Below are 13,292 nucleotides of genomic sequence, written 5' to 3' on the forward strand. Positions count from 1 at the left end.
TGCAACCTCTACCTTCTGGGTTCAAGCCATTCTTCTGTCTCAGCCTCCCAAATAGCTGGGATTACAGGCATGCGCCACCACACCCGGCTAATGTTTTGTATTTGTAGTAGAGACAGGGTTTCACCATGTTGGCCAGGCTGATCTTGAACTCCTGACTTCAAATGATCCACCTGCCTCGGCCTCCCAAAGTGCTGGGATTACAGGCATCGGCCACGGTGCCTGGCCTGGCTTGATATTTTTTAACAAATTTATGTAGATGTGCGATCATCACTACGACCCACTTGAACTTTTCTTTTTCTCCATGTCGCCTAAAAACCAATCCAACTTCCCAGGTTAATTTTGTAATAATTAGCCAGCCCTTTCTCTTCTCGCCTCAATGCAAGCCAATGTTATCTTTCTGGATATATTGGATATAGTTCTATAATTTTTAAAAATGCTGTGAATTATGCCCACATATTCTAGTGAGGATGGTTTGGGTGATTTTTTTTTTTTTTAAGTGGGAGTTAGTTCCTCTTGTAACTTTTTCTTTCCTTGGTTATGCAATCAGAGCATGTTGGTTCCAACCACACTGGTTACAGGAAGGTCATTTATTGGACAGAAGACTTTATTCCAAGTACAGTGTTGCAGGAAAAGCAGGAGAACCTTAGTTAAGTGACTATGTACTTGTTATAAAAATATCGATACAATATAAACTGTGATGACAGCGCCATCTGATGGGAAGGTGTGAGGGCAGAAGCCATCAAAATGACATTTCAGAAATAGAATTTTGAATCATTTCCCTTTTCTGGTTTAGATAATGAATATGAGATAGATGCACCTGCATTTAGGAATCTTTCTTTGGGTTTTGTATGACTTTCAAACCTAAAGGTGGGAGAAACTAAATCAGAAAACCAATCTTTCCTTTCAGCCATTTCACTGTATTTTTGAGAAACATTTAAAAGCAGAAGAAAACAGGGCCAGGCACAGTGGCTCACTGCTATAATTCCAGCACTTTGGGAGGCCAACGGGGGCGGATTGCCTGAGGTCATGAGTTCGAGACCAGTTTGGACAACATGGTGAAACCTAGTCTTTACTAAAAATACAAAAATTAGCTAGGCATGGTTGTGGCTACCTATAATCCCAATTTAGGAGACTGAGGCAGGAGAATGGCTTGAACCCGGGAGGCAGAGGTTACAGTGAGCTGAGATCATGCCACTGCACTCCAGCCTGGATGACAGAGTGACACTTAGTTTCAAAAAACAAAACCAAACCAAAAAAACCAACACAAAAACTGCAATTCATTGGATTTTCATAGCAGTTGATACTTTACAGTTAAATATGTACTTCGTACATCATATTTAAGGATAGGAGACCCTTTTTAAAGCTAGGCATTCTGACCTGATGAAGAGGAGCATGCTCTGGTACAGAACTGACTTGTCCTTTACAGGCCAATGAACAGAGCCGTGGCTTTTAGACCCTAATGCCTAGCTTTAAAAAGGGTCTCCTATCTTTACTTGGTATCTGAACCTTTCTGTGGTCCAGCCCAGTGAAGCTTTTTAGGCGTAATTCCCACTATTCTCCACTGAATAGTTGTTTTGCAATCTCCAGTGGTTCTCAAACTTGGTTGCACATTAGAATTATCTGGGAAGATTAAAACGATAACAATATCCAGGCTACATCCCATAAGAGTATACATAGAATTTTTTTGGGATGGTGTGCAGCATTATAAATTTTTTAAAACTCTTGATAATTTGGCTGGGAATGGTGGCTCACACCTATAATCCCAGCACTTTGGGAAGCCGAGGTGGGTGGATCATGAGATCAGGAGTTCAAGACCAGCCTGGCCAAGATGGTGAAACGCTGTCTCTACTAAAAAATACAAAAATTAGCTGAGCATGGTGGCAGGCACCTGTAATATCAGGCTCTTGGGAGGTTGAGGCAGGGAATTGCTTGACCCTGGAAGACAGAGGTTTCAGTGAGCTGAGATCGCATCCAGCCTGGGTGACAGAGACTTCGTCTAAAAAAACAAAACAAAACAAAACAAAACAAAAAAACTCGCGATAATTTGAGAGCCAGTCAAATGTTCTGGAGCAGTGCTTCTCAAAGTTTAATGTGCATTACACAGGACTCTTCCAGTGTAGATTCTGATTCAGTAGGTCAGTGTTTCTGAAATTCTGTTTCTTTTTTTTTTTTGATACAGAGTCTCATTCTGTTGCCCAGGCTGGAGTGCAATGACACAACCTCAGCTCAGTGCAACCTCTGCCTTGTGGGTTCAAGCAATTCTCCTGCCTCAGCCTCACTAGTAGCTGGGATTATAGGCATGTGATACCATGCCCAGCTAATTTTTTGCATTTTTAATCTGTAAAATAGTTAACCTGTAAAATACAAAAAATTAGCCAGGCATGGTGACATGTGCCTGTAATCTCAGCTACTGAAATCCCTGAAATCACAACGAGGTTTCACCATGTTGGCCAGGCTGGTCTTGAACTCCTGACCTCAGGTGATCTGCTCTGCTCGTCTCGGCTTCCAAAATAGCCGGGATTATAGGAGTGAGCTAGTGTGCTGGGCTGAAATACTGTGTTTACAACAGACTTTTAGGCACGCTGATTCTGCGGTTAACAAACCTCACTTTGAGGATCTAGATTACATGCCAGGTATCAACTCCAAATTGTTTCTAACTTCATTGTCTTTGCTCATGATTTTGTATCCGTCTATACTTATACTTCCCTTCTCTGATCATCGTCTGTGGCTAATTCCTCTGCTACCCTTCAAATTTGTTTCAAATGCCATCTCCTTGAATGTTCAGACTTCACTTTCCCTAATGAAATCCACATTTGTAGTTCAACTCTTACTCATCTTTAAGACTTAGCTGTGTCATGGCTTAAGGAAAGCCTGAGCCCAGTGGGGACAGAGCAGTGTTTACTCTCGTTCTCTTTTTCTCCCTACCCACCTCTTCCTATCCCTTCTCTTCTCTTTTTCCTTCTCTGTAGTTACAGAACTCATGGGACTAAGACATTTTTCCAAACATTAATTTTAATTACTTTATGTAACTATAATAAACTGCTGTGCAGTTTCAGGTAGCTTTGTTGTTTCACTAGTACCAATAAATAGGGTTTTTTGTTTGTTCTTTTCTATTCACTTGCGATTAAAAAGTATCTGAAGTCAAAGGGCTGGAAAAAAATACTGGAAAAATGTTCATTCATGTTTTGGCAGTGAAAAAAACAATAGTAATAAAATTTTGTAGTTATTATTTTTATTAGGTAAAGATATTTATTCTAAACTGTTCTAAAGTGGGTTAGCTAATTTAATCCTAATTAGTGAGGTACTATTATTTTCTCCATTTTATAGATAAGAGAGCCACAAAGCTTTTTTTTTTTTTTTTTTTTTTTTTTAATTAATTTTTTTTTCAAGAGAGTCCTGCTCTGTCACCCAGACTGGAGTACAGTGCCATGATCTTGGCTCACTGCAACCTCTGCCTCCTGGGTTCAAGCGATTCTCCTGCCTCAGCCTCCTGAGTAGCTAAGACCACAGGTGTGCACTTCCACGCCTGGCTAATTTTTGTCTTTTTAGTATAGATGGATGGGGTTTCACCATGTTGGCCAGGCTGGTCTCTAACTTCCGACCTCAGGTGATCTGCCTGCCTTGGCCTCCCAAATTGCTGGGATTACAGGTGTGAGCCACTGTGCCTAGCCAAAAAGAGAGCCACAAAGCTTTAAATAGCAAGCTCAAAGTTACGCTGTTAATATATAGTGGAGCCAGAATTGGAAATCAAGCCACCTGACTCTAGAACCCTTGCTCTTTCCTTGAAGCCAAGGCTTTTGTTTATAGGGATTTTTTAAGGGTAAGAAAAATATAATATAAAAACTCTGTATTTACTCTAGAAGAAATCTGGTAAAATATTCTGGAGGGTGGGGCCCTGAATTTGTAGTGAAGCAATTCAGGCCATAGCTCTGACCTCCGAGAATTAGAATCAGGAAATCCAGACCTGTCATTAACCGCACTCAGCCTCAGATATTTTGCTGTCTCTCTGTTACTGTTCATTCCTTAGTAAAGAGGAAGAATACATTTCACTAATCTCCTAGGGCTACTATGAGAAACAAGTGATGTGGAATAATAGAGCCTTTTCTGGAGCGTGAGCCACCATCACATGCAGAGGGTTTCAGACGCTGCTGTTCTCACTTCTCCCACTGTTACATTCTAGCATCACTGGCTGCTGCTGCTTAGTCCACAAGCCTCCGTAATCCAAAGCTCTTCAAGGTTCTATTCTTGGTTCTCTTAATACTAGTAGTAATAGCTGACACTTACTGAGTGCTTACTAAGGAGGGTCATGGTTGGAGCTCTGCAGAAAGGAAGAGGTCAGAGGCAATCTTTACAACTCTGAAATGCTGCTTTTGAGGACTCAATTTTTGAGTCCCTTCTTGGCTTACTTCAACTTTCTCCCTAAATAATCACATCTATTCTCTCGTGTTCAATACCCATTTCTTTTGTGACAATTCCCACATTTTTATATGCACAGCCCCAACTTTTTCTTAGAACTCCAGACTTGGGTATATAACACAAATACTTGGATGTCTCATAGCATTTCAAACTCAAGTCCAAGCCTGAATGCCTGTCACTCTTCTTAAAACTCATTCCTCTTCCACTTCTGCTTCTTTCTCTATCATCTAGTTGCTTACACCAGAAATCTAGGAGTCATTTTTGACTCAATGCTTCTTCTCCACTCTACCCCACAAGCTAATCGATCAAGTGCTGTCAGTCTTCCCAGCCCAAGCCACCATTATGGCTTAGTTGAACTGAAGCAATAACCTCCAAACTGGTTACCTTAATTTTATTCTTGTCCCCCTATCCATTTTCTACATAGTCCATGCTCTTCAAAGTTTTTTAAGAGAGGGAGGAGAGAAGACCAAGTTAGGTCCTTGCTTAAAATCCTTCAGAGGCTTCGAATACTTCTAAACACACACACAATTATTTTAAGTTCAAGGGTACATGCATGGGTTTGTTACCGATTCTTTTGTCATCCAGGTACTAAGCCTAGTACCCGATAGTTACTATTTCCTATCCTCTCCCTCCTCTCACTGTCCACCCTCAAGTAGGTCCCAGTGTCTACTGTTTCCCTTTTTGTGTCCATGTGTTCTCATCATTTAACTTCCACTAAATGAGAACAGCGGCATTGGTTTTCTTTTCCTGTGTTAGTTTGCTCAGGATAATGGCCTCTAACTCTATCCATGTTCTGCAAAGGACACAACCTCACACTTTTTTAATAGCTGCATGGCATTCCATGGTGTATGTGTGTGTACCACATTTTCTTTGTGCAGTCTATCATTGATGGGCATTTAGGTTGATTACACGTATTTGCTATTATGAATAGTGCTGCAGTGAACATACATGTGTATTTGTCTCTGTGATAGAACAATTTATATTCCTTTGGGTATATACACCCAGTAATAGGATTGCTGGGTTGAATGGCAGTTGTGTTTTTAGCTCTTTGAGGAATTGCCACATCACTTTCTACAATGGTTGAACTAATTTACACTCCCATCAACAGTGTATAAATGTTTCCTTTTCTCCACAACCTTGCCAGCATCTGTTATTTTTATAAGCAGTGAAACTAGATTACTTCCCAGTTCCTTCCCCATATACCAGTGTTCTGGTAAGCAGGGAACAGCAGATGCGTGAAAGTGAAAACTAGAGTCTGTTTGCTCTTTCTTACTACTTTAACCTGTGTGGCTAGGAGGACTGTAGGTGAACTAAAGAAATGATTTTACTTTACCTTACAGACTATAGAGGACTTTTTTTCCCCCACCCCAAATGGCCTTTCTAAACGTAGCTAAGTAGAAAGAAATAGGACAAAGCAAAATGTAGAAAACACTGTAAAAGGGCTGGACGCAGGGGCTCACGGTTGTAATCCCAGCACTTTGGGAGGCCAAGGCGGGCAGATCACGAGGTCAGGAGATCAAGACCATCCTGGCCAACGTGGTGAAACCCTGTCTCTACTAAAATACAAAAAATTAGCCGGGTGTCGTGGTGCACACCTGCAGTCCCAGCTACCTGGGAGACTGAGGCAGGAGAATCGCTTGAACCTGAGAGGCAGAGGTTGCAGTGAGCCGAGATTGCACCACTGCACTCCAGCCTGGTGACAGACCAAAACTCTATCTCAAAAAAAAAAAAAAAAAAATGTCCAGGCAAATGTAAACAAAGCTCACTAACTAAACATTTAACGTAACAAAGAATAGTGTCACTAACCTCCTATTTTTTCCCTTTGCTTATATAAAACACTAGATAGATATGTCAGTCATTTAATGTAGACTTGGAAACTCACTTTATTTCCACCAAAATTATATCCTCAGATGCCGTTCTGCTAAAATGGTGAAAGGCTGGATCAATAAAACTCTCAGAGTATAACTAAGAATTATTTGTTGCCAAATAGTCTTCCTGTTAGATTGCATAAGGCTACTATATTTCACAGTGACCCTTTACTCATCACTATTTATATTTGATTCTGCAAACATAATTTACAATTAAATTGCTGCCTAATTTGTGAGGAGAAAGTGAACAGACTGTGAAACCAAAGTCAAGTTTTAGTGTTTACATGTATGCAAACATAAACGAACTTGAACAACTTCGTATTGGATTTTCAAAGCTGGAATTCAGTGAAAAAGAAAGGACGGGGAAAATTGGAATCACTTATTTAGTGAAACTTGTAAGTTTCACAGGAATTTAAGTCCTACTGTTGTTGATATGAACACACATCACCTCGACTGACCGTTCGCTGTTACGAGTGGCTCTTCTTTTCCACATGCCGGATTTCTTTCTTCGCTTTCACCTTAAAAACTTCTCCCTGCTTTAAAAGGAATGCACATATTAAGATTTCATAGTGAAAGAGTTTTAATTATAAAGCAGTCCCATTCTGATCCTTGGAGGCTGGAATAGGAGAAATGAAACGGTTTAAAGCACTTTGTCACTTCATCTCCAAAATACATACAATCTATTTGGCTTAGCCACACAGTTTAGCATCATCAAGGCAAGCTAGAGAGCACTGTCAAATGAATACAACATAATTGTACTTGACAATAATTCAGTAAGTTAGTGATAAATCAAAATAATGAGCAGCCTGCCCATTTCCTATAGTAAGCTAAAAGAAATAGTCACCACAGCTCACAAGGCACCCAAACACCAACGCTTAAAAATATCAATAAATTATAATTTATGCCTTTTTACGGCCAGCAGAATGGTAAGCAATCTGTTGTAATTAGACTCAAATTTCTTAGTTAAGTACTAATCCATGGAAATGCTGTTGATCTGAGGAACTTTTTAAGTTAATGGAATTATCAATGAGTTCCTCTTACTGTCAGACCAAGGAGGCATCTATTTTCCATAAACAAATCATCTCTTCACTGAGCATCAGGAATACAGTTTCCTGAGAGCAAGGTTGTTGCAAAAATACTCAGTTTTTTTCTTAACAGAAAACACAAGAAGCCTTCTCAGTTTTCTGATGTACTACTTCTGATAAATTTTCTGTTTACTTTTTCTTATGTAAACATAGTCTATCAAAGTTTCTGTTTTTAAATTGGAAAGGGTAAAGACTAGAAACAAGTGAAAAATTACCAGATATGTTTTCTCTGACAGATAGGGGCTGGCTGGAGGGATTCTTTAACTGGCACATGGGAAACAGGCTGCTATAAACCCAAAGAGGGGAACCCCCTCCTCAGACTAGGATGGTGGAATTCAGATTTAGAACATGTTGGAAAGAGAAAATGTATGGATCTGAGGTGCAGATCTTGAACTGAGCCTTCTGCCATTCTGACTTTAAAGTCTGTAAGTTTGGAGTGCTCTCCACCGTGTCCCAACAGACACTCAGCTGACAGCCAAGCCCTAGGTGGGGCTGAGGCACTGCTCAGATGGTGGTGAAGGGTCAAGGGTTTTATTTTCTTTCTCCCTCAAACTGGCACATTCTGTCCCCCATAAATGACCTTATCTTTGTGAAAACTCTTTTTTTAAAAAAGTATGTAACATTAAAGAATGTTAGGAAGAAAAGTATTTTTCTTTGACCCTGATCAAATGCGTAAGATGTGAGAAGCAGCAAACACTTCAAGATGCCACACTGCAGATGCCAGCCTGTTAGCAGCAGTTTCTAGGGAGCGCACAAAGCTTTTGCCCTCTACATTCTCTTTGGCAATCCCTCTCCATTACCACATCATGTTTTCTCTCTTGTGGGATAACAATTCGTCTTAATACTTTCCGAGTGATCTGTAGGAAGCAATGGTGAAAAGTGGAGGTTTTTCTGTTTCAAGAGGTGACACTACAGCACAAAAGTAGCAGAGTTTTTAATGCAGAAAATGTAAATTTCAAGAGAAGCACAAAATCTCAATGATGATTACTTTTCTGGTGATGAGGTTGCCTTCTTCATCGGTAAATTGTTCTTCTGTGACAGATTCACCAGGAATGTTTTTTGCTTCCTCTCCCTAAAGGATGTGGCATAAAGATTAGCAACATACTAGATGGAGAAATCTCCACAGCACTCCGAACACCACATACATGCTCTGGATTTTTAGAGAAAAAAGTTGTAAATTCTACTTGCTACTCCAGTGCAAGAGGAAAGGCTGACTCCACTGACAGTTATTTAGCAGTCAACAGCATTCAAGCATTAAACCTCAATTACGTATAAAAGTGATGGTTAACAACAAATTCCAGAAGGACGGATATGAAAATATATAATTATAGGATGCAGTTACATACTGGAAACCAAAAGGCTTCATATGTTGAAACAAATTTTAGCCAATGATTAGAGCTCTGATTAGATTGTCTCACTTTGAGCACTGCTTCTTCATTAGTTTTACCAAATCTCTAGAGATGTTTGTGGATTAAGTTATCTAACTTGAACTAAGATAGTACCTTAGTTTGGGCATGACATTTATCACTCTGATTTATTTAAAAATTCATTCACTAAAGATAATATATACGTTTTTCAAAAGATTATGAGAAAAGTTCAGGGTACAGAGAGAATCTTGCTTTAAAGACTAAATCTTTCATCGCTCTTAAAATAAGTGAGAATAACTGTCTGATATATGTACATAGTTTATACACTGAAGTATCTTCATTACCATAGGCAAAAAGATAGATAAAATCAATACCAAGGGAATTTAAGATTATATCTTCTGATCATTGCACCCACATAAGAACACAAAGTTGCTTTGTAATAAGAAAAAAGAATGAGAACAAAACAATAGTGTTTTAATCTTTATTCTGTCATTTTTAAACCAGAACTGCCTCTCTACTGGCTGGAACATACAGCAATCATAGAATGTGCTCACCATTGGCTGGGATTGACAAAATTATCAGAGCCACTATCTTTTATATTCCAGTAACACAGAGTTAGAATCTGGCTTTCTGATTTGTTATCTAATTTTGAGGGGGAAACTGAAAGGTTTCACTCTGAGTTTTAAAAATAGAATACATTCTTAACTCCCCAGGGTGGGTGCCTACTTTCCTGTTCTTAGACAGCTTGGTGGATTTAGATGGCTCCATGGTATCTCTCCACTAGCTCTATGATTGTATCGTAAGACACACTGCTCAGCAAAGGCAGCACCATATCTGCAGTATATTACCTTCATTTGTGTTTAACTTATATTTGTGCCACTTATAGTTTGAGAGAAGAAGGATAAACATCTTCAGGATGGACTTGTGTTCCAGGAACCTATTGATCCGTCAGTCAAACTTCTTACTGAAAAGGTGAAATGGATAATGCTGCTTGGCAGCGTACAGATGTGGTTTGGTTTTGTTTTAGGGAAAATGGCCAATCACAAAGATAGCTGCCTTCCTGGGAAAGTGAGATTCTAACTTTTTGTGTTACTGGAATGGAAAAGATAGTGGCCCTGATAATTCCATCAGTGCCAGCCAGTGGTGAGAACATTCAATGATTGCCATATGTCACAATCAGCAGAAAGGCAGTTGTGCTTCAAAATGACAGAATAAAGATTAAAACACTGTTGTTTTGCTAACAAAGTTTTGTTCTCATTCTTTTTTCTTATTACAAAATGATTTTGTGTTCTTACAGATTGTGGGTGCATAGTTCATGACAATGAGTGGGACAATTAACTTGTTTTTCCTCACTGTGGTATGCAGGTGGAATGAACATAAAACAGTGTTTCTTGCTCTTTTTTAGTGCATCCCCAATCTTGCTTATGACTAGTTTGAATCAGCGCAGTGAAGAGAGGGGGGAAAAAACTGGAAAAATGTAGAGGTCTTATATAAATGCACCAAACTTTGCAACAAGTTTTTAATGGGAGTGTTATTTGTATTTTTTATGGTTCGTGTTTTCAAATGTTCGGAATAAACTCAAAATTTTATTTTAAAAGTGAAGTCATAAAGAAAGCAAAAAAGCCAGTAAAAAGTGATGAAAGTTTTCATTATAGTTTAAACATGAATGACAAATATTTTTGAGTTAACTTTTGGAAATGTCCAGCTCTTTGAGTGATAGACAGTTAAAGAACCCAGAAAAGTCCCTAAAATGGTATCCTACTGGGCAGATAATGAATGAATTGAATCCTTTTGTGGGAAAAGATATCAGCTAATTTTTTAATTGTTTGGGCAGTCTCTGAAAGGACTATGCAGTAGGCATATGTGTGAGCATAGTGAATACATACAAGTATATTGACAGAGTAATAGGCTTACAAAAAGCAAAACCCTACTTAAATAATAAGCCAAAATAAATAGGAGGCACAGATTAGATAGGAGTTGATTACATAGACAGGGAAGACAGTAAGGAGTTATGAAATATGTTTTTAAAAAAATGTATCCATCTTTAATTCTGTCAAATATATTAGAGACCAAATGTTACCTAGGAGAGAGCTCTGTGGCCTCTGTTCAACGGGAAAAAGTAATTTCAGTGAGTTTGTAAAGTTCTCGAAAACACTTTGCACTTCTAAGTGAAAAAAATTGTCCCCATGGTCTTGTCGACAACATTATTTCTAGAAACCTTCCATCCTTTCCCCACGACCATTATAAAGGAAAATTATAGAACACGTGGTGTTAACATTTTCAGCTATGGTGACTGCCTTAATGAAAATTAACTGTAATTCCTTTTGAACTCCTGCTAGAAGCACTGCATTTTATAACGTTTATTTCTCTGTGAATTTTTGAAAAAAGTGGAAGAGTGGCAATATGAAATGTACCTATTTGCTTTGATGTATACATTAAAACTTGAATTGTCCAAAAATAGGATTGTTGCAATCTATTTAACAAAAGGCAAGTACTAAGCAATATGAATAGTATTACCCATTTTTATATTCTGAGAAACCTAGCTGAGGATGTGTTTGTACATGTACTATCTATATTTGTATGTGTGTGTAAAAACAATCTGAAGCTTATGAACAGTAGTTACCTCTGGGAAATGGAATGAATGGACAGAGCTTACCATAGGTTTAAACTACCTGATTTAGGAGAAACATACATGTAAGCTCTTATTTAGAAAGCCAGTAAAAATGTTGACAATTTGAAATAAAAATGCAGTTGTACTTTATAGTAAAAATTCAGTTATTTGAATTTTACAAAACTTCACAATAGTTTGGTTGTGTGTTGGTTTAAAGTTTTTTACCTTTGCAGTCACTGGATTTGCTTAGCAAATAAGATAAACTCAGGACTGGTTAGTAACTTAAATTGCTTCTAAGCTTTTGAAACCCTTGTGATATTATAAAATTATATAGAGATTAAAATTTTATCAGCATATTTATTTAAGTCCCATGACAAATGAGATAATTTGTTAACCTGACTCATTCTATAGGACTTTGGAAACATTAAATGTAAAAAAAAAAAAAAAAAAAAAAAGGTTAAAACTTCGTAGAAAAAGAATGGATCCTTTTTGAAAGTCAAGAGAAAAATCACCATCACCTCATTTATTATACAAATGGAATTCTAAGACGACATATGTGCCCAGATTTTGGCAATCTAATCCTTAGCATACATACTGTTTCCTTTGGGAGATGCTTCCCAGCCAGAGTCAGCTCTGGGAGGGATGAAACAACCCCAGAATAGTTTTTAGAACTGGGATACTAAGTGCTAGGGGGCTTACTATGGCAAACAGTATTAATTACGCTGGTTCAGTCCAGGTTTGGACAGCATCCATGAGGTAGGTCAAATTCCCAGCATTCCAGCCTCATCAAATTGTTTCCAGGAATGACAGCCCAATGCTGCCCTCTTCTGTGCTGCTGAAAAGGTCGGAATGGCCAAATACCTGATTTAGTCTAGCAAAATAATCCTTATTTGTTCTGGAAGAGAAATACATTTGTTCCTCAGTATCCACAGGGATTGGTTCCAGGACCTCTGAGGATAGCAAAATCTGCAGTTGCACAAGTCCCAGATATAAAATGGTGGAGTATTTGCATATAACCTATATACATTCTCCCATATACTTTAAATCACCTCTAGATTACTTATAATACCTAATGTAATGTAAATGCTATGTAAATAGTTGCTATACCACATTGCTTCTTACTTGTATTGTTGTTTTGTTTTATCTTCTGAATATTTTAGATCTGACATTGAATCTGTGCATCTGGAATGCCCAGCTATAGAGGTCCAATTGTATAGTGTTGTGGAAAAGGCACTTCACTAGAGAGCTGGGGATTAGGTTCTAGTCCCAGAGCTGCTGCTGTCTGGCTGTGTCATTTTGAATAAATCGGTTTATCTCCAGTCTTCAGTTCTCAGCTCTTGGAAACAGTAATTTTAGCCTCAGTGACCCATTTAGGTACTACGTTCCCATTTTATATTTTTGACAGAGATGATTCCTGTGTCATATTTACCGTGTACTATTATAGGGCTCGAGCTCTTTTCCATTAGAAGGATAGCAACATATGGAGTAAAGAGAAAAGCAGCAGAAATGTGACTCTTTGCAAATGCCCCAAATATCTGAACAGAAAAATAATTTATAAAGTGTTTTTGTTAAACTTGTAGCTTCCAATAATGATTATGACTGTTTTTTTTTAGCTTCTGGTTTTCCATCACATAAGAAAGATATCTCTCAAGCTTGTTTGTAGGTGATCCTATTGTTTATACAATGCCTTACTCAGTTATAAAACCTTTTCTGTGATGACTCCACTCAATCTCTCTAAAATTACATTAACTTCAGGAAGTACTTGGGGAGAATACAGACTCCCCTGTTTTAAGAAACCTACAACATTATAGTGAATTTTTGTCTTTTAAATCTAAGTTCTTAATAAATGTATTAATATGTTATGATCATATTTTAAGCTAAAAAACATAGACAACTCACTCTAAGAAAATTACTTAATAGCTAACTTGCTGGTGCGTGTCTAGAA

The 13,292-nt window shown here is 38.1% G+C and overlaps 1 protein-coding gene across 6 annotated transcripts in view; it reads right to left on the minus strand.

Moving 5' to 3' along the window:
- The window catches only part of ANK3 (ankyrin 3), a 698,348-nt gene that overhangs the window by 3,651 nt on the left and 681,405 nt on the right, over nucleotides 1-13,292 (minus strand). For 5 of the 6 annotated variants that reach the window (XM_074382265.1, XM_074382263.1, XM_074382262.1 and 2 more), the window contains one exon: nucleotides 6,733-6,820. In XM_074382265.1, the coding sequence (XP_074238366.1) occupies nucleotides 6,752-6,820 (69 nt within the window). In that variant the 3' untranslated portion in view covers nucleotides 6,733-6,751. Of the gene's footprint in view, nucleotides 1-6,732; nucleotides 6,821-8,169; nucleotides 8,227-8,357; nucleotides 8,442-13,292 lie in introns of all 6 variants that reach the window. The other variant, XM_074382261.1, reaches the window with a different exon arrangement.

The sequence above is a fragment of the Saimiri boliviensis genome, chromosome 12 (assembly GCF_048565385.1).
Source record: "Saimiri boliviensis isolate mSaiBol1 chromosome 12, mSaiBol1.pri, whole genome shotgun sequence".
Classification (NCBI taxonomy): domain Eukaryota; kingdom Metazoa; phylum Chordata; class Mammalia; order Primates; family Cebidae; genus Saimiri; species Saimiri boliviensis.